Consider the following 22,784-nt stretch of genomic DNA (forward strand, 5'->3'; position numbering starts at 1 on the left):
TTTGATACTCAACTACCATAAGCATAAAATGTCACTTTTATTTCACTAAGTACAAAGATTTTTAAAAAGCAACTCAAAAAACCAAACCAAACAAACCAAACCAACAAACAAACAAAACCGACAGCCAAATTTGGCTAGCAGTTTTTGTATATAATCCATATAGGATTTTTAACAATCCGAGTTTGAGTACCTTTAGACGGTCCTGACCATTACAAATGACCTTTTTCCTAGCCAGCTTCATTTATGTTACACATTTGTCCATTCAAGGAATTTCAACTTTTGGCCCCTAAATCACTAGCTGGAACATAAGCAGGTCTTAGAAACCACATATCTTTCTTGGACCCTGCCTATATTCTCTTAGGTTCTCTAAGTGAGACACAGCAGGGACCCCCTTTTTTATGGAGGCCTGAGGACCTCAAGCTTGGAAATGAAGGAAAATCCTGAGTTCATTCAAGGGAAATTCAAGGATCTAGCAGGCCCTAGAAGTAAATAAGTAACTTGTTAAACAGGAAGGTAATAGTAGCCTAAATCAATAGTTAACAAACTTAAGAGTACCAGAGAGGCTTGATTCCTTATGGAGCTTAAAGAAAACAACTTAACATATGTCCCTGAGTTGTATTTCTGAGACCTGGACCCTCATTGAGAAACCCGACTGACCAGGTCCATTGGCAAGTAGACCTCAGATAAGGGGGAAATGAAGGTTGAATTGTAACCATTGTTCTTTGTCCTAAGTTTCTTTCTTAGGGTCTTGAAGAAAGTCACTCTCTCTAGCTAGTTAACATTTTTCTACTGATCCCAAATTTTTAAACAAAGCTGCTCTACCTTAACAAACTGCAAATCAAAAAATCTGAGTCTACCTATGACCTATAAGCCCCAGCTTCACAATATCCTGTCCTTTAAGCTTAAACTAATGTGTAACCTTTAACTATTGATTTATGATTTTTGCTGTAACTTCCACTTTTCTGAAATTTACCCCTATCTTTAAAAATCCTTGCTTGCAAGCTATTGGGGAAGTCAGGATTTCAGCATTTTGCTGCCTGGTCCTCTTTACTTGGCACCCTGCAATAAAAACCCTTTTTTCTATCACTGCAAACCTTGGTGCAGATACCTGGTTTTACTATGTTGAGCAAGCAGACTCCATTTCAGTTCTATAACTTATTTTCTTCACTGCTGAAGTTCTCAACCTGACTTATCGCTAATGCTACACTTTATCAGTGGTGCCTCAAACAATCAGACTTTGTAAAATGTTGCTGGGGAAAATATCCTGTTAAAAAATCACTTCATCATCATTTTCTAGATATTATTCATTTCTTACCATTCATTATTATTGATGGACAAATAAACATATGTACCACATCAAGCTAAAAATTTCTATATCTCTGTATTAACAGCATGGAACAATCTTAAAATATAAAGCAATAAACAACTTCCTCCAGAGTGTTTTTACTTTTATAGGTTGGTAGAAAATGTATAATTGTTCCTGGTCTTCCCTGTAATTTTAAAGTTTTAAAACTGACCTAAAAAGATAAGAGTTTATAAGGGAGGAAAAACCAAACTTTGTTAGTACGGACACAAATTGGTATAGGTTGAGCATCACTAATTTGAAAATCCAAAATCAGTGCAAAAATCAGAAGTGCTCCCAAATCTTAAACTTTTTGAGTACTACCATTGTGTTCAAAAAGGATATTCAACCTGTCATATTTTGGAGGAAAATTTAGAAATATCTATCAAAATTTTAAATATACATACCCATTAACTTAGCAATTCACCTATAAGAACTTATTCTACAGATATAATCACACATATAAGTAAACTATAATCAATGACATTAAGAGATGAGTTAAACACTTACACCTAAATTTCCATTCTATTAGGCTGAATAAGAAATTGCCAATATTCAACTACTTTCGATCTGCAGAATGACTATTCAACCTAATACTAATTTGACTACTAAGTCTATTTAAAAATTATTAATGAAGGGCCTAACTATGCAGCAAGTACTCCTGAAGTTCCTAGGGATTTGTCAGTGATCAAAACAGACGAAGAAACTTGTCCTTGTGGAGCTTATCTCCCAAATGACTGGTGACTGTATGAATACATAAAAGAAGTCAACTGGAAAGATCTGTATTTCGTTTCCAACATTGACACTGAGTGTGAGGAAGCAATACATCATTTCACGATGACTTAAGTTTCTAATTACTTACCTTATATGTTATCAGAATATATGAAATGCTTACAGAAGGATTTTCGGGGGTCACAGAAAAGAAATGCTGCATGTTCACTTTAGGTTCTAACCTTACACAGAAGATTTTACTTTATTTACCTCTGAAGAAGTTCCATGTAGGATTTTGTCAGTATTTCATGCTCTTCAGCCACAGACTCTAACTTCCTATTATGTTGAAAGAGATGCTCAATATCACTCTGGGCTCTTTCTGATTCCACTTGCTGTGCCTTCAGCAACACACTAAGCTCTTCATTTTTTCTCTCAACTTCTCTCAACATACTAGCAAGTGTCCGTGCCTTAAACAAACAACAACAACAACAACAAAAAGAACATAGACTTTTCTACTATCATCTATACAACATGCTCAACAAATTCCTACAATTTAAAAGGTTTACTAAGTATCTAATAAGCTGGTATCTGTTGGGTCATGCAAAGCTGTATTAATTAGTCATATATACTTATGAATTTACTTCTAAGGAGTATAGTTTTTTATTTAATAGATTATCTGATAAAAACAATCTCACTATGATCAAATTAATGGAAATGAATACAACTGCAGCAATATGAAGATAGTGCTACATACAGTATTCAATTAAAAGGGGATGGTCCTCAGGGGTAGTCATTAACACTAAACTGCTAAGTGTGCACACCATCAGCATTCTCATTTCTGGTGAGAATTAAGAATAAAATCTTAACTACATCACAGATGCTAAATCAAACACTTAAAATTAATCTAGCATAATCAAGGAATGTAACCTATACCACAACCTGTATGTATGTATTATGTGACATGAAACACTAAAAAAAGCAGAAAAGTCACTAGAATAAAAAGTCAATTCCCCCCAGCCCTTTGGACTTTATTTTAAAATCCTAGACAAAACCCTAAGCCGTTCTCTGTTTTTATGACTTTAACTGTGAAGAAGTTATATCCAGTTATTTAGTGCTATTTTTCTAAGAAGCTTTTCCAGTAACAGGGATAAAATATTAAACTCTCTAATAAAATATAAGACATGTCCAATAGACAGAGAATATAAAAATGTGCTATGAGAAGAGAGGGAAAAATTATTTTAATATTACTAATGATTCTTCCTTGTAATTTGTGACAGTTTCAACATAGCAGTCAAATGAAACCATGTAAAAATAAGAAAAAAATAAATACAGCTATATTTCTTTATATTATTTAGAATACCTTTATTCTGAAAAGACTTAAGAGGCATTTTACTTGTCACTCACTTTGATGCCTCTTTCAAAAGCCAGGAACACTGTATTATAATTCATTCATTATAAATAATATCAAGTTGTATAATTCCATTTGTATCTGCTGGGAATTTCATGTTACTGCAGTAAGGTCACCCTCATAAGGTATACATTATATATGTACATAGTACAATGCCAAATTTACTGAGCACCTACAATGTGCCGAGTGCTATGCTAGGACCTGGATCTATAGAAGCAGTCTCTGATATCGTGGGTGGGGGATAACAGCATTTCCATGTGGTTTGAAAAATGTTATAGAGAGGTAAGCATAGGCTTGATACACAGAGGAAGGATTGTCAAACATATGTATGGGAAGGAGGAGACCAGAGTAGGCTTCTGGGTAATGTGGGTATTTTAACTGAAATCTGAAGGATTGTGAGTTAGGCAGAAGAGAGGAAAAGGTGTTCCAGACATAGAAAAGTCAAGTGCCGTGACAAAGAAACACCAGAATATGTCAAATTCCAGAAAAAGCAAAGTAGCCTAATGTGGTTGACTGCAAAGAATGCACAGAAATGAAAGATGTGGATTGAGAACCTTGTAGTTAGAATCCTTATATGCCAAACTAAGGAATTTTAATGATATTCTTAAAGCAATAGCAGCTACTATGAAAGATACTCAGCACGAGACGGACAGGATCATTTTACTGCCTTAGAGATCCCTGAGAGAGGGGGTAGGTGAAGGAAAGATGACTGGTTGTAGAGTAGCTGAGAAGAGAGTACTAGACTAAATGTAGGAAGACTAATTAGAGGCTCTGCTATGATTCATACAAAAAATGAAAAGGATCCAGCCTATAGCAAATAGTGGTAGAAACAGAAATAGGGCAGAAAAGAGTAATATTTACAAGGCAGAATCAACCGGACTTAGTGAATAACTCTAGGAGACAAACTGTGTGATTTCTAGGTTTTCTATTTGTAGAACACTAAAAACAGTAGAGGGACTGCATAAAAGTAAATTTTTAAAAAGGGAAGAGCAATTAGTTCATTATAGGTTATGCTGAGTTTGAAGTATTTCCTGTATATTTAAATGGAGCAAATAGGCACTTAGTGCTCAGGAAAATGATCTGTGTTTGACATATAAAATTGGCAACGTTAATATTTTGGTAAACATTGAAACCAAGGAACACATAACTAAAGGAAAAAGGTTTAGAACATAATCCCAAGAGTCGCCAACACTTAAAGGTACAACATAAATAATATAGGAAAATGATATTAGGTAGAAAAAAAAATCAGAGGATAACGATGTAACCAAAATTAAAGAGGGTAGAATTTCAGGATGAAGGAAGTAGGCATGTCAAATGTTAAAGAGAATTTACTTCAATCAAAGTAACAAATACATAACTAATATTTTGCATGTTTTACTTCATTTGTTAATTTTTCTACTAATCAGATGTGTCTTTATATTCTACACACCTCTGTTTCCGCTTGAGTTCTTTGACAGCGATGTTGAGCAATCAGTCTATCAGCCTGTGCAAGGGCTAGAGCTTTTGTTTCCAAAAGATCTTGTAGCCTGCTTTCTTTGGACTACAAGAAAACATATCATTAATTTTCATTTTAGGAATACATCTATGAAAGCTTATTACACATCGTTAAAATAAGCTTATACTCACAGCTAATGTGGATAGTTTCATCTCATATATATCCATTATGTCAGATACTCTCACATCGCAAATTTGATCCTTTACCTACATTTTAAGAGTAAAAAAAAATCAGAAAATTTTATTAAAATATTTTGACACAATGACGAAATAAATGCCTACTTCAAAAGTAAATCATTAAAATTTAATGATGAGTAACAAAATAAAAACAAATGCTACATCAGATAGGTCACAAATATTTCCTTTTTTTAAAAAAAATTTTTTTTTTTTTGAGACAGGTCTCACTCTGTCACCCAGGTTGGAGTGCAGTGGTGTGATCTTGGCTTACTGCAACTTCTGCTTCCTGAGTTCAAGTGATTCTCCTGCCTCAACCTCCTGAGTGGCTAAGACCACAGGCCTATGCCACCACGCCCAGCTAATTTTTTGTATTTTTGGTAGAGGGGGTTTCACCATGTTGCCCAGGCTGGTCTTGAACTCATGAGCTCAGGGAATCTGTCCGCCTCAGCGTCCCAAAATGCTGGGATTACAGGCATAAGCCACTGCACCCAGCAAAATGTTGAAATTTTATGACTTATTTTTCTTTATTTCCAAATTTTCCAGAATATTGTTATTTCTTATATTAAAAAATAAGTTTTCAATGATGAAATCTGTACCTAATGGTGTTTAGATAAATGTTATAATCAGGGCTGACATATAGCTGGTATTACCAGGTGATAATAGCTATTTTTCACTCACCACCATTCCAGACTGAAGTTTCTCTATTAATTCTTCAATATTCAATCCAGGAATGCCATCTTTCAAATGAGGAGGAGTTAAACACTTTACTGATGCTGGAAAACTGTGATTTAATAACTGCCAAGGCATTTTTCTGGGTATATGTTCTGTTTCCTGTTGTCTATAGGCATTATTTGCCGCTATATTTTCTCCAAGTCTGAATGGGAGTCAAAGAAAGGAAAATAAAAACTATATGAAAATAGCAAAAAAGGCAGACTTAGTGCAGAATTAGGGAATCTTTAAGAATGGGTCCTTTTTTGGAATAGAAGTCTTCAAATAATCTTGAGACCATGATGAAATGAAGTCTTGGGAAATAATCCAAATTTTCCAGAGCACCCACTTTTCTGTTTCTAACCCTTTATAATGAGAGCTTCACCTCTGGTTTGGAGGCATTCGAAGACTAGTTTATGAGTGTGGATTATCTGTTATAAGTACAAAGTTATTGGTACTTGTTAGAATAATATTCTTATCATGGGTGATATCATCTGGCCTTTATGTCCTTATTCCTTTTCCTTTCTTACTCAGTATATACTTTTCACCAACCTGACTTCCATTTTATCTCTTTAAAATACTATCTTTCTTCTGCCCCGGGCTTTCATATGAGCTATTCCTTGACCTGGAACACGCTTCCTACCAGATCTGCATAGGGCTGGCTCCTTCTTATCATCAGGTCTCAGTCCAAATTCACCTTTTCAGAGAGGCCTTCACTAATGCCGTATATAATACTATTATTAACCACTCATCCTCTCCATAGTGATGTGCACAATATGAAAATTATTTTTTTTCACTTATCTTCTAACTAAAGTGCAAACTGTATGACGGCAGACATTCAGTCTAATTTACTATAGACTGGGTACAGTGGCTCACACCTGTAACGCCAGCACTTTGGGAGGATCACTTGAGTCCAGGAAGTTCGAGACCAGTCTGGGCAACACGGTGAGATCCTACCTCTACAAAAAATAAATAAATTAGGCAGGTATGGTGGCACATGCCTGTAGTCCCAGCTATTCAGGGGGTTGAGTAGGGAGTATCACTTGAGCCCCAGAGGTCGAAGCTGCAGTGAGTCATGATCACACCATTGCACCCGAGCCTGGGTGATAGACTGAGACCCTGTCTTGAAAACAAACAAATGAATACACACATAAAAAATGCTGCCTACCAATGCATCCATAATATACATTCAGCTTGTTAAACTGCTCAAGATAATGTCAAATAAGGGCATTAAATAGTAAGCATAAAATGGACACCAGAGAAAATGCTCAAAAAGAAAATTATCTGCAACACAAATAAGACAAGGAATGCCAAGACAAAGTGAAAATGGTGGGAAGGCCTCACATACAGAGGCAGAGGATAAGACTCCCATGTTCAGTGAGACTGCAGATTTCCCCTCTGAAGCTTTGAGGTTTTGTTTCATTTCAAACAAAATCTGACATTTTGTTTCATGTCAGATTACCAGTTTAGGCAAGCAGGCCACCACAAAATAAAAAAGCAACTTTATAGACCACTTTTAACTTGTTACTTGAAAAGCATCCTATGTATTTTTGTTGTTGCTGTTAAAAAATATGTATTATAAAATTAAGGGAATTTTGATTATATGGTCTGTAGGTCTTGCATCCCATTCTTTAACTCTTAAGGTACGATGACCTAAATTGCTAATTCCGAAAAGTGGGAATTGCTAAATCAGTGAATAGCAGATAGCATGGACCAGCACACTTTTTCTTATAGGTCAAAATAGTAAGTATCCTAGACTCAAGGGCCTATCTGGTCTCTGTCACAATTACCCAATTCTGCTTTTATAGAGTGAAAGCAACATAGACAGAGTATAAAAATGAGTGGGTGTGGCCATATTCCAATAAAACTATTTACAAAAACAGGTGCCTGTCCACTGGCCAGTTCGCTGACCCCTGGCATAAAGGGAATATCTTTCCTATTTATCAACTGCTTCAAATTATTCAAACCATTTTTACAAAAGCATACATATAAACGACTTAAATGAAAAAAAAAAAAATTTTTTTTTTTGAGGCGGAGTTTCGCTCTTGTTACCCAGGCTGGAGTGCAATGGTGCCATCTCGGCTCGCCGCAACCTCCGCCTCCTGGGTTCAGGCAATTCTCCTGCCTCAGCCTCCTGAGTAGCTGGGATTACAGGCACGCGCCACCATGCCCAGCTAATTTTTTGTATTTTTAGTAGAGACGGGGTTTCACCATGTTGACCAGGATGGTCTCGATCTCTTGACCTTGTGATCCACCTGCCTCGGCCTCCCAAAGTGCTGGGATTACAGGCATGAGCCACTGCGCCCGGCGAAAAAAAAATTTTTAACCAGACTCCTAATAGTCATTAAGTTCAGAAAGCCCTGTAACCTGAATTTTTTTCAAACATAATTATAAATATTCTTCTTGCTTGAAATTAACAAGTATAGTAGAAAACTTTGCCTGGTCATCATTTTTCCACTTTCTGATAAAAGCACCAATTTTTTTTTCTTTAGGAACGCTCCCATTCTCCTATTCCAACTAACTTTTAGTCTACATTGCTCTCATGGCTGACCCAGATCTGGTCAACAACTGATGCTTAGATCTTTTCCTTAAACAGTCAGGAAGGAAACTAAACTTTCTATGGAGGAACTAAACTGGGAAGATGTAAGTTTAGAGTGTCCAGAAGTTATCATTAAAGAGAAGTGTCTAGAGACATAGAGGGATAGAAAATGAAGAATGTTAACCACCAGGATCTAGCTTTTCCCTGAGTGAGTATACATCTCGACTTTTCATTTAAAAGAATCAAACATTTTTAGGAATCATTTGAAAAATTACTATTACAATGAAGTCTTCAATTCACTAATATGCTTATCTATATTGAGGACTAAGGAAACATAGTGGGATATTCCAACATCACAAGAGATAAACTGGAGAGAGATCCAAGATGGCTGATCACTAGCAGCTCGGGCTCGTAGTTCCCAGTGAAAGCACAGAGAACAAGAGGACGCCACACTTTCAGACGAATATTTGTTGCTCACGGACCAGGAGATTCCCAGCAGAGGAGCCCCACGTGTCGCCAGGGCGACTCTTGTGGCCGGCGCGGCGGTTTTGCTGGTGCCTTAGCACGCCAGTTTGTGGTGCAGAGTCCGGAGATTCCCGGGCAGAAAAGCACTATCAATCTTAACACCGCTGTTTTGGCCGGCGCAGTGGATTGCTCAGATTTTGGCTCTGGGAATCAACAAGTTGGACGTCTGCTCAGAGACCTAGTTAAAAAGTTGGTAATTACAAAGACAACAGATGGATAAATATATAATGAAAGGAAGAAATCAGCGTAAAAAGGCAGAGAATACTCAAAATCAGAATGCCTCTCCCTCTACAGGGGATCGCAATTCCTCATCAGTAACGGAACAAGGCTTAATAGATTATGAGTGTGTTCCAATAACAGAAGCAGGTTTCAAAACGTGGGTGATAAGAAACTTCTGTGAATTAAAAGAACTTGTTCTAACCCAATGCAAAGAAACTAAGAACCCTGAAAAAAGGTTTGACGAAATGTTAACGAGAATGGACAATTTAGAGAGGAATATAAGTGAATTGATGGAGCTGAAAAACACAACACGAGAACTTCGCGAAGCATGCACAAGTTTAAACAGTCGAATTGATCAAGTAGAAGAAAGGATATCAGAAGTTGAGAACCAGCTCAGTGAAATGAAACGAGAAGACAAGATTGGAGAAAAAAGTATGAAAAGGAATGAGCAAAGTCTCCAGGAAATATGGGACTATGTGAAAAGACCTAATTTATGTTTGATAGGTGTACCTGAATGTGATGAAGAGAATGAATCCAAGTTGGAAAATACTCTTCAGGATATCATTCAGGAAAACTTTCCCAACCTGGCAAGGCAGGGTTAATATTCAACTCCAGGTAATACAGAGAACACCACAAAGATATTCTTCAAGAAGACCAACCCCAAGGCACATAATTGCCAGATTTATTAGGGTTGAAATGAAGGAGAAAATACTAAGGGCAGCCAGAGAGAAAGGTCAGGTTACCCATAAAGGGAAACCTATCAGACTTACAGCAGATCTCTCAGCAGAAACCCTACAAGCCAGAAAAGAGTGGGGACCAATATTTAACAACCTTAAAGAAAAGAACTTTCAACCCAGAATTTCCTATCCAGCCAAACTAAGCTTTATAATCGAAGGAAAAATTAAATCCTTTGCGAACAAACAAGTACTTAGAGAGTTCACCACCACCAGGCCTGCTTTACAAGAGCTTCTGAAAGAAGCACTATACATATAAAGGAACAACCAATATCAGCCTTTCCAAAAATATATCAAAAAGAAAAGAACATTAACACAACGAAAAATTTACACTAATGGGCAAAACAGCCAGCTAGCATCAAATGCCAGTATTAAAGTTATATATATTCTAATCGGATAAAAAGCCAAAACCCATTGGTATGCTGCATCCAGACCCATCTCATATGCAACGATACACAAAGACTCAAAACAAAGAGGAGGAGGAAGATTTATCAACCAATCAGAGAGTAAAAATAAACAAATAAATAAAAAGCAGGAGATGCAATTGTCGCCTCTGATAAAGTAGACTTTAAAGCAACAAAGAGCAAAAGAGGCAAAGAAGGACATTACATAATGGCAAAAGGATCAATGTAACAAGAAGAGCTAACAATTTTATAGATCAATGAGATAGAAAATTAACAAGGACATCCAGGACTTGAACTCAGACCCGGAACAAGTAAACTTAATAAACATTTATAGAACTCTCCACTTCAAATACATAAAACATACATTACCACCTCATACCTATTCCATAAGTGACTACATAATTGGAAGTAAATCATTCCTCAGTAATCGCATAGCATTTCATAGGTTTAAATGAAATATTGGTTGGCTGCTCGTTTGTTATTTTCTTCCCTTATTCCTTCCTGTTTACATCAAGTATAATTATTGGTATAAAAGAGGTTTTCAATACCCATTACTAAAATGCATTCTAGCCTGGGCAAGAAAGCAATACTCCCATTCTCTCTCTCTCTCTCTCTCTCTCTCTTTCTCTTCCTTTTTCCTCCTCTTCTTTATTCTTTTTCTTTCTTTCTAAAAAAATAAATAAAGACTCTAAAAAAAAAAAAAAAGAGATAGACTGCAAATGATTACAACTCACACTAAAGCAGGGAAATCTGGTAGTGGAGCAGCTTCCAATAATATTCTCAGTCCAGACTGTACTTGTTCTCTATTATCTGACGTTAAAGCAAAAGCCAAAGGAGTAATCAAACGTGGGTCCTAAATAAATCAGAAACCAAAAGGAAGAAGCAGAAAGAATAAACAATGTCAGCTCTTTTAGAGTTGAGGTGAGTAAATATATCTAAATCTTAATTCTAGGCAAATTATAAAATGTTTCTAATGTCTGAATATATTATAGCCTCTATTATAATATAGCTTGAATATATTATACCTTGTTATGGCTGTTTACACTGCCATGCAATCAATATGAACACTGGTTTAAAAAAAATCTGGCAAAGGTTTTGAATGCTTTCAAATATGCCTATAAAAATTATGCCTTATATATTTTCATGGCTTAAAAATCTGCAACTGACTGATGTACAGAATTAATGTTTTTTTCCAAGCTATCATTTAAAAGAAAAACTTAAAAACAGCCAATCACTTCCAAATTAAGGCTATAAAATGAAAAGTAAAATTCAAATTAAATTAGAACATTTTATACTTACTTCAACCATTCATGTCAGTAAATATTTTACATTAGTACTGTAAGCTCCAAATCATCAACAGGTTGAGTATTCCTTATCTAAAATGTCTGGGACTGGAAGTGTTACACACTTCTGATGTTTGCAGATTTTAGAATATTCACATATACTTACTAGTTGGGCAACCCTAATCCAAAAATCCAAAATGCTTCAGTGAGCACTTCCTTTGAACCTCATGTTGGTACTTAAAACATTTTGGTTTTTGGAGCATTTCAGATTTCAGATTTTCAAATTAGGGATGCTCAACCTGTATTATGAAAAACATATCTTAAATAATTGACATAACATCAGTTTGACTCCTTCAAAAAATACACTAAGTTACTAGTGAAGACAATATTCAAATATAAATCCCTTATAATCAAAATGTTGAGTATCTTGTAGGTATTCGAGTATAATCCAATGTCATAGAACTGTGTAAGAGCAGGGCTTTATCTCCAAAACCCTCAATGGTAAGCCTTGCTATTTTCAGTTTGTAGTCAAGGACATTGAAGTTGAGAGAGGTGAAATAACTTACTCAAAACTGTACTAAGAACTAGTAGAGTCAACATTTGAACTCAGTACCTTAAACATGCTCTCAAAACATACCAGTGGTCTCTGCCTAAGGTTTCAGTTTTGGCTTCTATACTGTTTATATAGTCACTAGAGCCATCTCTGTTAAGCTACTGTAGTAACCTAATCCACGTATTTTTGTTAAACATCTGTTGTAAAGGTAAGTGTTGTAGATACCAAGGTAAATATTATTACACAAAGTTTTAAGAGGCCACTGTTTTGGACTAGACTCCTACACTAGCCTTTAGCAGACCAAACCAAACCAGAACTCGGATGAGTGCCATGCAATCAAACTGCACTTTGAAATGGGCTAGTTTTCCAAGAAACCAGGAGATTTCAGTCAACCTGACTCAGTATTATAAGGAAGTCCCCTTTATTACAACTCTATAAGTAAAGTAACTTTGAAATGACCAATCTGCTTTTAGTTCCCTACTTCTGCTTTCTTCAGCCCCTTCCTGTCTATAAAGTTGACCTCCTCTGCTTAGCCCAGGGGAATGATTCATTCTATTTCATAGAATGAGGCTGTCAAATTCTGGAATCACAAATAAAAGCCAATTAGAACTTTGAACTAAATTTGCTGTACTTTATCTTTTGATAACATCTAGAGATCTTATTCAGCTACTTATTGTCATTGAAATTTGTGAGTTATTATTTTCTGCACAGTCCTTGTAATTATCACAATCAAGTCCTTTACTTCCAGCTGTCTCCCTATCCCCTTAATACCCTACATCAACGCTAACCAAAAACAAAAACCCTAAAACAAATACCACCCTTCCTCCAATGCCAACAGAAACAAATGAAGAAATTTACAAGTACAACACAAGAAAGGAAAGGGCTAGGGAAGCAGCACTATTGTGAACATTCTCTACATAAGGGTCATGAGCACTTATGTTCAATTCCTATAAAAGTATATAAAATAACTGTGCAGTGAGACTATTATAACCGCTTAAGACAACAACTTTAAATTTTCTTCTCATGGCCAATTCTAAGAGAAACATCTTCTAAAGATTATTAAATATTAAAACAGAATATTACAACAGAAACTTCTATTAGGACCATTTATACATGAATAAACTTCAATGTTTCAAGAGTTTAAACTCACCTGAAGGATTTTGTAGAAGCTTACTTCCATACCAGGAACCAATGGTTTAAGTTTGTTAATCAAATCAAGAGTTTTCAAAATTACATCAGCAGCAATTTTGCTTTAAAGATAAATCACATTTAAATTAGACAACTGAAAAATTTCTTAGAGCTTGTTTCTGTCCAAAATTCTAAAGAAACTGAAAAAAAAACTTGTGTTTTTAAGATTCAAGATGATAAAGTACTGTTTCTACTGATAAGTAAAAATACAAAGCAATCAACATTATTATAATTCGAGACCCAAAGAGAACAAACCGGCATTAATAGCCTTAGACAGCATTTCTTTTACTACCGACATGCTTCAACTTCCTGTTTCAAGTAAGTAGTAGTTTTGAAACATGGTCCATTTAATTCTTAGCTTTGTTATTAGAATATCAACAGAGGGTAACCTTAGACAATACAGAATATCTAACGTGTAATAAATGAATTATATTAGGTCATGTTCTGAATTTTGTACCTGAAAGGGGTATAAAAATATAAAAACAGGTAATTCTTATTCTAAAGGTACACAATTACTGACAACTGTGACATTTACGGAAATACAAACAAATAATAGTGTCTAGCACTTAGCAGGTTTTCAACGAAGATTTATCTTACTACCATCCAGTGAAAATCCATCTTTAACCATAATTCCTGACATGCTAAGGAAGGACAGCTATTATTAAAAAACCTTCAGCAGTGACTGATTTCCTTGCAATAAAACTACCCTTCTGTTTTTTCATGCTTTTCATTTAAAAAAGTAAAATTAAGGCCGGGTGCGGTGGCTCACGCCTGTAATACCAGCACTTTGGGAGGCTGAGGCGGGTGGATCATGAAGTCAGGAGATCGAGACCAGCCTGGCCATGGTGAAACCCCATCTCTACTAAAATACAAAAAATTAGCCAGGTGTGGTGGCACGTGCCTGTAGTCCCACTTATTCAGGAGGCTGAGGCAGGGGAATCGCTTGACTCCGGAAGATGGAGGTTGCAGTGAGCCAAGATCGTGCCACTGCAATCCAGCCTGGCAAAAAGAGCAAGACTTCATCTCAAAAAATAAAATAAAATAAAATTAAATTAAACGAATAAATTACTGAGGCAATGTCAAAAAGGAGCTCAAGAAATGTTCAGAACCCTTAAATAATTACAGTAAAATAAGACAAAAGAAACCTAAACAATAAAAAACAAATGTTAATATCTTTCTTCAAAAGCACAAAATCTACAAATTGAATGAATTTACAAAAAAGTCATTATGAAAATAAGTTTGTTAATCTGTTATACCTTAAGTTATAACCAAAGGATTGTCCTCCAAAAGGATGAGAATCACCATATCTTTTGATTTTTTACTACCTTGCTATTTTGTCATTAGATTTCATATACTCACAATAATTCAGAATCCACAATCTTTGTTCCAAATTCCAGGTCAATCTTGCCATATGTAAACTGTTGTTCTATCAGACTGGTACACTTGACAGTTGTCACGATTTTTGCAATATGCATTTTCATTGTATCATCTCCACAGAGAGGTAAGTTTTGTTAAGGTATACAGCAAAAAATTCTCAAATTACTTTATGTATAAAATATAACATTCAGGATGATTTCACATCAATTATATCATTACTGTTGTCCAGTATAATTATTGTTAAATTAGCTCAATGACAGACAAGGAAACTGCAACTGAAATAATTTAAGTGGCTAATAAATGGTAAGAGATGAACTGGCACCAAAAGTTTGACTCAAAGGTTAAAAAACCGAGGATATTTCTCCATTGGATGTCTGTTTTTTGTTAGCAAGAATCTCAATGGTTCAATAAATATTTATTGAATAAAGGGAAGTTGTTTTGTCATATTTGTATATTATAAATTAATGTAAATAGCTATTATTTTTAAAAGGGCCAAGTTATGGTCCAATTCAATGAGAAGGACCCACTTTATTAATTATAAATATCTCTAAGGTCAAGCAATCATGTGTCCCTACTGCAGTGGTTCTCGAGGACTGCATGTTAGAATCACCTGCATAGTTTAAACAATCACAAAAAAAAACAACTAGCAAACACACACTACCCAGTGATTTCAGGGTTTCACATTACTCCAATTAAATTAGAATCTCTGGAAGTAAGGTTCTAGCATCAATTTTTTTTCTGCATATTCTCCAGGTGATTCTAGGTAGGAAATCAGTGTTGAGAGTCACTACTTTAAAGGAAGAAGAAAATTAAGGAGCAGTACCTTAGAAGAGGATATTAAACAGAGGAATTTGCTCTAGGACAGAGTAGAACATTTTCTTGTTGCTCTGAGATACCAGGAAACCTGACTAGATAAATTTAAGAGATCAGGTTGAGATACAGTGGTTCTTTGCTCACGGTAAAAAAGTATTAATGAAATGTTTTAAAATCAGGACTTGGATTTCTTTGCAACTCAGAATTATTTGATCTAGGAAAAAGTGAACACAAGGAAGACCCAGAAAATCAGTACATAGAAGTTAAGCAGTGAAACTAATTGTTCAAGGTTTCTTTTTAAATGAATTAATTTGTGTTGATATACTTGCCTTTTCTTACAACCATTATTAAAGCAATTATGAAGGCTTTTATTTTTAAAACATAAGCTAAAACAACTGGGCTAAAATCGTGACAACTCCATCAGTATTTCTTTACCCACGAATATACACCACCAAAAAATGGCACTACTAATCATCCATGGGCAATAATTAGTATCAAGCAGAAAAGAGTAACATGGAATAACAGAACAGTCATTTTAGAATATACTACCAAATATCAAATTGTGATACAAATGTAAAAATCAAGTTTAAACAGCATTTAAAAAATATATCTTAGCTTAAAAGTTTCAATCAGAAAAGGAAAAAAAACTTTGGATCTTTTTCAGACTCATTGAGAATTTTTTCTATAGTTTAAATTTTAGTTCAATAATTCTAGATAAATATGAGCAAAAAGTGAAAAATTACAAAGACAAAATGCAGTGAATGTAATACTAGAAAACAATGGTTATTTATATAGTTTTCACATTGATGACAGTAAAGGATATTTAACAAAACTTCAATGGCCTTGGCCATCCTTTCACATTTTTTTCTTATTAAAGCCTCATCTAGATTTTGTTCTGTGAACTGAAGTTGATCAAGGATTGTAGGTAGCAGAAGGGTCACAAAACGATCAGCTGAAGAATAGTTAGCAGCATCTAAGACATCCTGGAGAATTACCCATCACAAATGATTAAAAACAAAGATGGAATATATGATACAGACATAGTCATCACTGAGCAGTAACACTCTTTAAATTTTTTATATTTCCTTCAGTACGCCATTGACCTAAGTCTCCTATTAATATTTAAGTTTTTATTTATAATTTACACTTTTATCCAGTTTTGAGGGCTTTCGCTTTTTTCTCAAATTAGTAAGGTTTTACAAATAAGACTTTTTAAAACAGACTTTGTGATTTAAAAATTATTCTAAACTAAAAGTACTTACTGAAAACAAATATCCTAAATCTGCTAAAAGTAATTATAATAAGACATTGGTCTTAACAGTTTATAACCACAAATAATTTCCATCAAGACCCTCAAAGGGCTTTTTAAATGTTAAAACTGATTGTTAAACAATCATAAACAAGATAAAATAGAAAATTTTGTGCATAATTCTTAATGAACATAATCACTTCATACACATATTTGTGTATAAGATGGAGTTATGAGACAAGAAATGCTTTCAGAAGATACTGGGTTAGGCAGAATGAATTTAAAAACAGGGAGAATAGTAGAGAATACTAAATTGCCCAGATAGTAAGATCTACCAGAATGCAGAGTTTTGTTTGTATCTTAAGTGCCTAGCACATTGTGTGGCATGCTCAACTCCATTTCTCTGACTGAATCCAATATTTCTATATCATCCACTCAACGGTCTAATAAACTTGGAATGGAGACAATGTGACTATTCTAACTAGTCATGCAACAAATCATATAAATCTTAATATCTTTACTTATTACACTGAAATGAGCACTACATATATAAGCTATTCAGTGAAAAAAAAGGAAAATACTAATATATATGAGGGGCAGAAAAAAACTTAGAGTCTAGTGGGTGACTGTTAGTAACTGACAAGTTTTCCTCAAGTGTATGAACCGGAAGTTTACTAAGAATGTTTTTGAAGACAAATTGTTGAGTCACAAAAGTAGAAAAGTCAATCTGTCATTCATCCTATTACCTCAAATATTTCCTTGAACAACTCCAATGCTAAAACAGAACAGTTTTCTGATCCGTCCAAAGGTTGGTTTAACCAGGGCAGTAGAGCCACAGTAGGTTCTAAATATTTAGGATGGCTTCCTAGAGTGGCGTTGCCAGATGGAGACTGTTCAAACATCATCTGAGTGAGCACATGGCGCAGCTGAGTCACTGAACAGAAGGCAAGAAGTAATTCTAAAACCTGTGCAGTAGAAAGTCTTCATTAAACGTCAGTTTCATTAGATTTTAATATACAAAGCAAGTGTATGATGAAGCTGAAAATGCCATGTACTTTTAAACATTCTAAAACAAAACTTAAAAGTACCTTCTAATTTTTCTTTCAATATTACTTTTCAAATGTGTGAATAGGTTCCAGAAGGTTACGAATCAATTTATTAATGGTGCTTACTCCTGATAAGCAGGACTGTGAGAACCTCAGAGGCAAGGTCAACTTCAACTAATGTTACACTCCTCCCACCCCTTCCACAGTACTTAAATTATTTTTAAACATAAACATGTTTTGCTTATAAATAACCAAAAAAAAAAAAAAACCCTAAAAAATAAAATTAGAATGAACAATACTTGTTATAATCTTAAAATTCAATAACTGCTATAAAGGATACTGTAGCATAGAATATTAAACCTTCAGGACGATTATTTCCACATTGTTTGCACTGTTGGCATTATGACCCTTAGCTCTCCTACTGTACCCCATTTCTTCTCTACTTTATAAATGAGCCTTATACCATTACATAACACCCCCATCAACCTGTTTATTAGATGTTAAGCTAAATTCTACCTCATTTCATACACTACCAAGCACTAAAAAAAAAAAATTTTTTTTCGTAAGATCTCCTTGCCTCTCTTATTTCCAACTTTTTAAGGCTGATTCTTAGAAATGATATATAATTGAGATTAGTGTTTTAATCAACTTGATAGTATCTGTATTTAAGAGAATCTAGTCCATTAGCATTTACTGTAACAAATAATCTTTAATTAATATAAACTGTAGCACAGTCATGTGGCACTTAGTGATGATATGTTGCTTAATGCATCATTAAGTAATTTTGTTATATGATCATAAAAGTGTACTTACACAAACCTAGATGGTAGAGCCTACTGTACACCTTTATTGCCTGTGGGCTACAAGCCTGTACAGAATACTACTGTACTAAATACTATAGGCAACTATAACACAATTGTAAGTACTTGTGTATTTAGACATAGAATACAGTATAAAAGATTAAAAATGGTATACCCGTCTGCATAGAACACTTACCATAAATGAAATTTGCAGGACTGGAAGTTGCTTTGAGTGAGTTGTGAGTAAATGTAAAGGCCTAGGACATTACTGTATATTGCTCTAGACTTCATAAAGACTGTATGTTTAAGCTATATTATATTTTAAAATTTCTTTAATAAATTAAGCTTAGCTTAATATAACTTTTTAACTTTATAAGCGTGTCAATTTTTAAAGTTTTTGACTCTTTTGTAGTAAGAGAAACACACTATATAGCTATACAAAAATACTTTATTTATATCCGTATTCCATCAGTTTTTTCTATTTTTAAAATGTTGGGTTTTTCTTTTTAAACTTTTTTTTGTTAAAAACAAAGACACAAACACATACATTAGCCCAGGTCTACACTAGGCCAGGGTAATCAATATCACTTCCACCTCCATATCTTGTCCCACTGGAAGATCTTCAGAGGCAATAATACACAGGGAACTGTCATCTGTAATAACAACAATAGCTTCTTCTGGAATACCTCCCGAAGGACCTGCCTGGCTGTTTTACAGCTAACTTTTTATAAGTAGAAGTACACTCTAAAATAACAAAGAATAAGCGGTAACACCTTTATCAAAATATTATGTACTGTATATAATCTTATTAATATGTGCTATACTTTTATAAAACTGGCAGCTCAGTAGGTTTGTTTACACCAGCATCACCACAAACACATGTAATATATTACACTACCATGTTAGAATGTCCATGTCATAGGCAATAAGAAGTTTGTGTCTGTCATTGACTAAAATGTCATTATGCAATGTATGACTATATTTATTTTTGAATAGGTAATAAATTTACACGATTCAAAAGACAAACCCTGGAGGCAAGCAATGTTACCAGTTCTTATGTATCTTATAAGATGCCCATTATGAACACACAAGAAGATAGCTTTCCATGTACATTAGTTTTCTTTTAATGTACATACATAAAAGTAAAAAAAATAATCACTAGTGCAGAGCTGGCTGACTTTCCCAAAATGAACATATTCCACTGTTGATGGCATTTGGGTTATCATTGTTAGTTATTAGGAACAGTACTGCTACATTCTGTACACATATATACAATTCTTTGTGAAAAATACCTACAAGTGAGATTTCTAGGTCACAGTTTATACATATACTCAGTATTAATAGATACCAGTTTTTATAATTGGTTGTACTGGGAGTACTAAATGAGAGTTATTTTTGCTATTTTCCATTTTAATCAACTGATGGGTGACATATGGTATCATACTAACATTTAAATTTGCATTTCCCTGAAGATTGATAAAATGTTACAATCACTTTATGTTTATTGACCAATTCAACTTTTTTGCTCAGGTTATCTTCTGGGCTCTGTGTTTTTTTCTGATACATATGTACAACGTAGAAAAATAATATATTTTGGATAGGAATTCTTTGTTAGATATATACATTGTAGATATCTATTCCCATTCTTTGACTTTTCTTTCTTTTATTAGTGGTCTTATCATGAATGGAAACTTAATTTTAATGTAGCCCAACTTACCAACTTTTTCCTTGTAGAGTTAGTGCTTTTGTTTCTTGTTTAAGAAAATCATTGTTTACCCCAAGGCCATAAAGATACTCGGTTAAGTGTTTCTTCTAAAACCTTCATTATTTTTACTTTTCATATTTAAATCTACAACCTGTCTTATACTGAGTTTTGCATTTGGTATGAGGTGGGGGTGGGGGGGGTCAAGATTCAGTTTTTTCCATATGTATATTCAATTGACTCAGTGTCATTTATTGAAATGACCATACCTTTAAGACTCTACTGTTTTCAATCAGGAGACCATATGCTGTGGATTTGGTTCTGCTTCATTCTGTTCCATTGGGCTATCTATCATTATGACAAAATACTGCACTGTCTTTAGATTAATCCCCTAAGCACCTGACATTTTAAAAAATCAGTAAATAGCATAATTTAAAGTTCTATTTGTCAAGAGAATATAAGTAAAATATGTATTTACTGATCTTGTATCCAGCCAACTTGTTAAATAGATTTGCTTAATTTTAATAATGATTTCCATAGATTTTAGATTTTCTGTATTCTCAGGTCATCTGAATAGTGAGTTTTATTTCTTCCTTTCCAATCTCTATACCTTTTTAATTTCTCTTGCCTTATTGGGCTGGTTGGGACCACCAATACTATGCTGAACATTACTGGTGATAATGAGCATTGTTTTCTTATTCCTAATCTTGAGGAAAGCTTTCAATAATTTGCATTAAAAAAGATGATGCAGTAGATTTTTGGTGATTACTCGATCAGGGAAAGGAAGTTTCTCTTTATTCCCAATGTACTAATCTTTATCATGAATAGGTATTAAATTTTATCAAATGCTATTCTCCCTTTAATGAGATAATATAAGTTTTCTGCTTTTTTGGTAATGTGAAAAATTATATTAATTTCCAAATGTTAAACCATCTTTGCATTCCTGCAATAAACCTCATTTGGTAATAAGACATGATCCTTTTTATATGTCACTGACTTTGATTTGCTAATATTTTGTTTAGGATTTTTGCGATATGTTCATGAAAGATAAAATTTTCATTTGTTGTAGTATCCTTGTCAGGTTTTGCTATTAAGGTTACACTGGCCTTAAAATAAAACACACTGTACTCTATTATCTATTAAAAAAGACACTCAACTATTTCTTCCCCATCAAGATGTATTTTGCTTTCACTGCTCCCCACTTCTATCATAACAAGAATTATTTTTTACTTTAAAATAAAAACTAAGTTTTAAATTTTTATTTACTTTTTTTTTTACTTTTTCATTCTCTTCCAGGTTTTCTGATACCCATAGAATGCTTCTACTCCCCTCAGCTACCTGATCTCCTAAATTCCCTGAGATGGTTTAATACCTTTAGATTCGATTATTAGATTTTTCCCTTGCTCTGTGTCTCTTCTACTCCAAGAATCCTTATTTAGCACCTATATTAGAGATTCCTAGTCACTTTATTAAGATCCATTTAGATACTAATTAGGAATAGTTCTCATATTGCATATGAGAAAGGAATGAAGAAATTCTAGTGTTCAAAATAAAAAGAAAATATAGTTAAGTAACAAACTTTGTACTATTTCAACCTTTTTACCATCTTTTATATCACTGTTGCAAATGATTAGTTCAAAGTAATTCTAATTTGTTTCTTCTATAAAAACTTATAAGGTAAAAGCTGACCTTAAAAAGTCCTACTTCACACCAAACACAAAAGTCAATTGTAGGAAGATTACAGATCTATATGGGAAAGTTAAAAAAAACTAGAAAGCGGCTGGGCACGGTGGCTCACGCCTGTTATCCCAGCACTTTGGGAGGCCAAGGTGGGCAGATCACAAGGTCAAGAGATCGAAACCATCCTGGCCAACATGGTGAAACCCTGTCTCTACCAAAAAATACAAAAATTAGCTGGGCATGGTGGCCCGTGCCTGTAGTCCCTGCTACTCGGGAGGCTAAGGCAGGAGAATTGCTTGAACCCGGGAGGTGGAGATTGCAGTGAGCCGAGATTGTGCCACTGCACTCCAGCCTGCTGCCTGGCAACAGAGCAAGACTCTGTCTTAAAAAAAAAAAAAAAAACTAGAAAGCTTTTAGAGGAAAACAATGGAGTCCATCTTTGTGACTTTGGAATAGGCCAAGAGTTCCTAAATGGAACACAAAAAACACTGAATTGATCTATGTTAAAATCAAGGCACCATTAGGTTAGTAAAAAGGCAACTCACAGAATGGAAGAAAATATTTGCATGTCATATACCCATCAAAAGACTCCAAAATAAATCCTCCTACATGTAAGCGAGAGAAAGACAGACAATGCATTAAACAAATGAGCAAGAGACATAAACAGACATGTCAAAGAATATAGAAATGGCCAATGAATAAGTAAAATGATGTTAACTTTTATTAATAAAATATTAATTTAAATTATAATGCAATACTACTAGTAGACTGGCTAAAATGAAAAAGTGAAAAATATCAAGTGCTGACAAGAACGCAGACTGACCAAATCTTC

General features: G+C 34.3%; 1 protein-coding gene across 3 annotated transcripts in view; it reads right to left on the reverse strand.

Annotated features, from left to right (window-relative positions):
- The window catches only part of CIP2A (cellular inhibitor of PP2A), a 50,050-nt gene that overhangs the window by 11,562 nt on the left and 15,704 nt on the right, over nt 1-22,784 (reverse strand). For all 3 annotated transcript variants that reach the window (XM_021669057.2, XM_012460922.3, XM_012460923.2), the window contains exons 9-17: nt 17,471-17,689; nt 16,299-16,458; nt 14,645-14,786; nt 13,248-13,347; nt 10,996-11,114; nt 5,811-6,006; nt 5,088-5,162; nt 4,891-5,001; nt 2,324-2,520 (exon numbers count right to left, since the gene is read on the reverse strand). In XM_021669057.2, the coding sequence (XP_021524732.2) occupies nt 2,324-2,520; nt 4,891-5,001; nt 5,088-5,162; nt 5,811-6,006; nt 10,996-11,114; nt 13,248-13,347; nt 14,645-14,786; nt 16,299-16,458; nt 17,471-17,689 (1,319 nt within the window). The remainder of the gene's footprint in view (nt 1-2,323; nt 2,521-4,890; nt 5,002-5,087; nt 5,163-5,810; nt 6,007-10,995; nt 11,115-13,247; nt 13,348-14,644; nt 14,787-16,298; nt 16,459-17,470; nt 17,690-22,784) is intronic.

This window comes from Aotus nancymaae, unplaced genomic scaffold, assembly GCF_030222135.1.
Source record: "Aotus nancymaae isolate 86718 unplaced genomic scaffold, 86718_ANA_hifiasm-v0.15.2.pri h1tg000011l, whole genome shotgun sequence".
NCBI lineage: Eukaryota > Metazoa > Chordata > Mammalia > Primates > Aotidae > Aotus > Aotus nancymaae.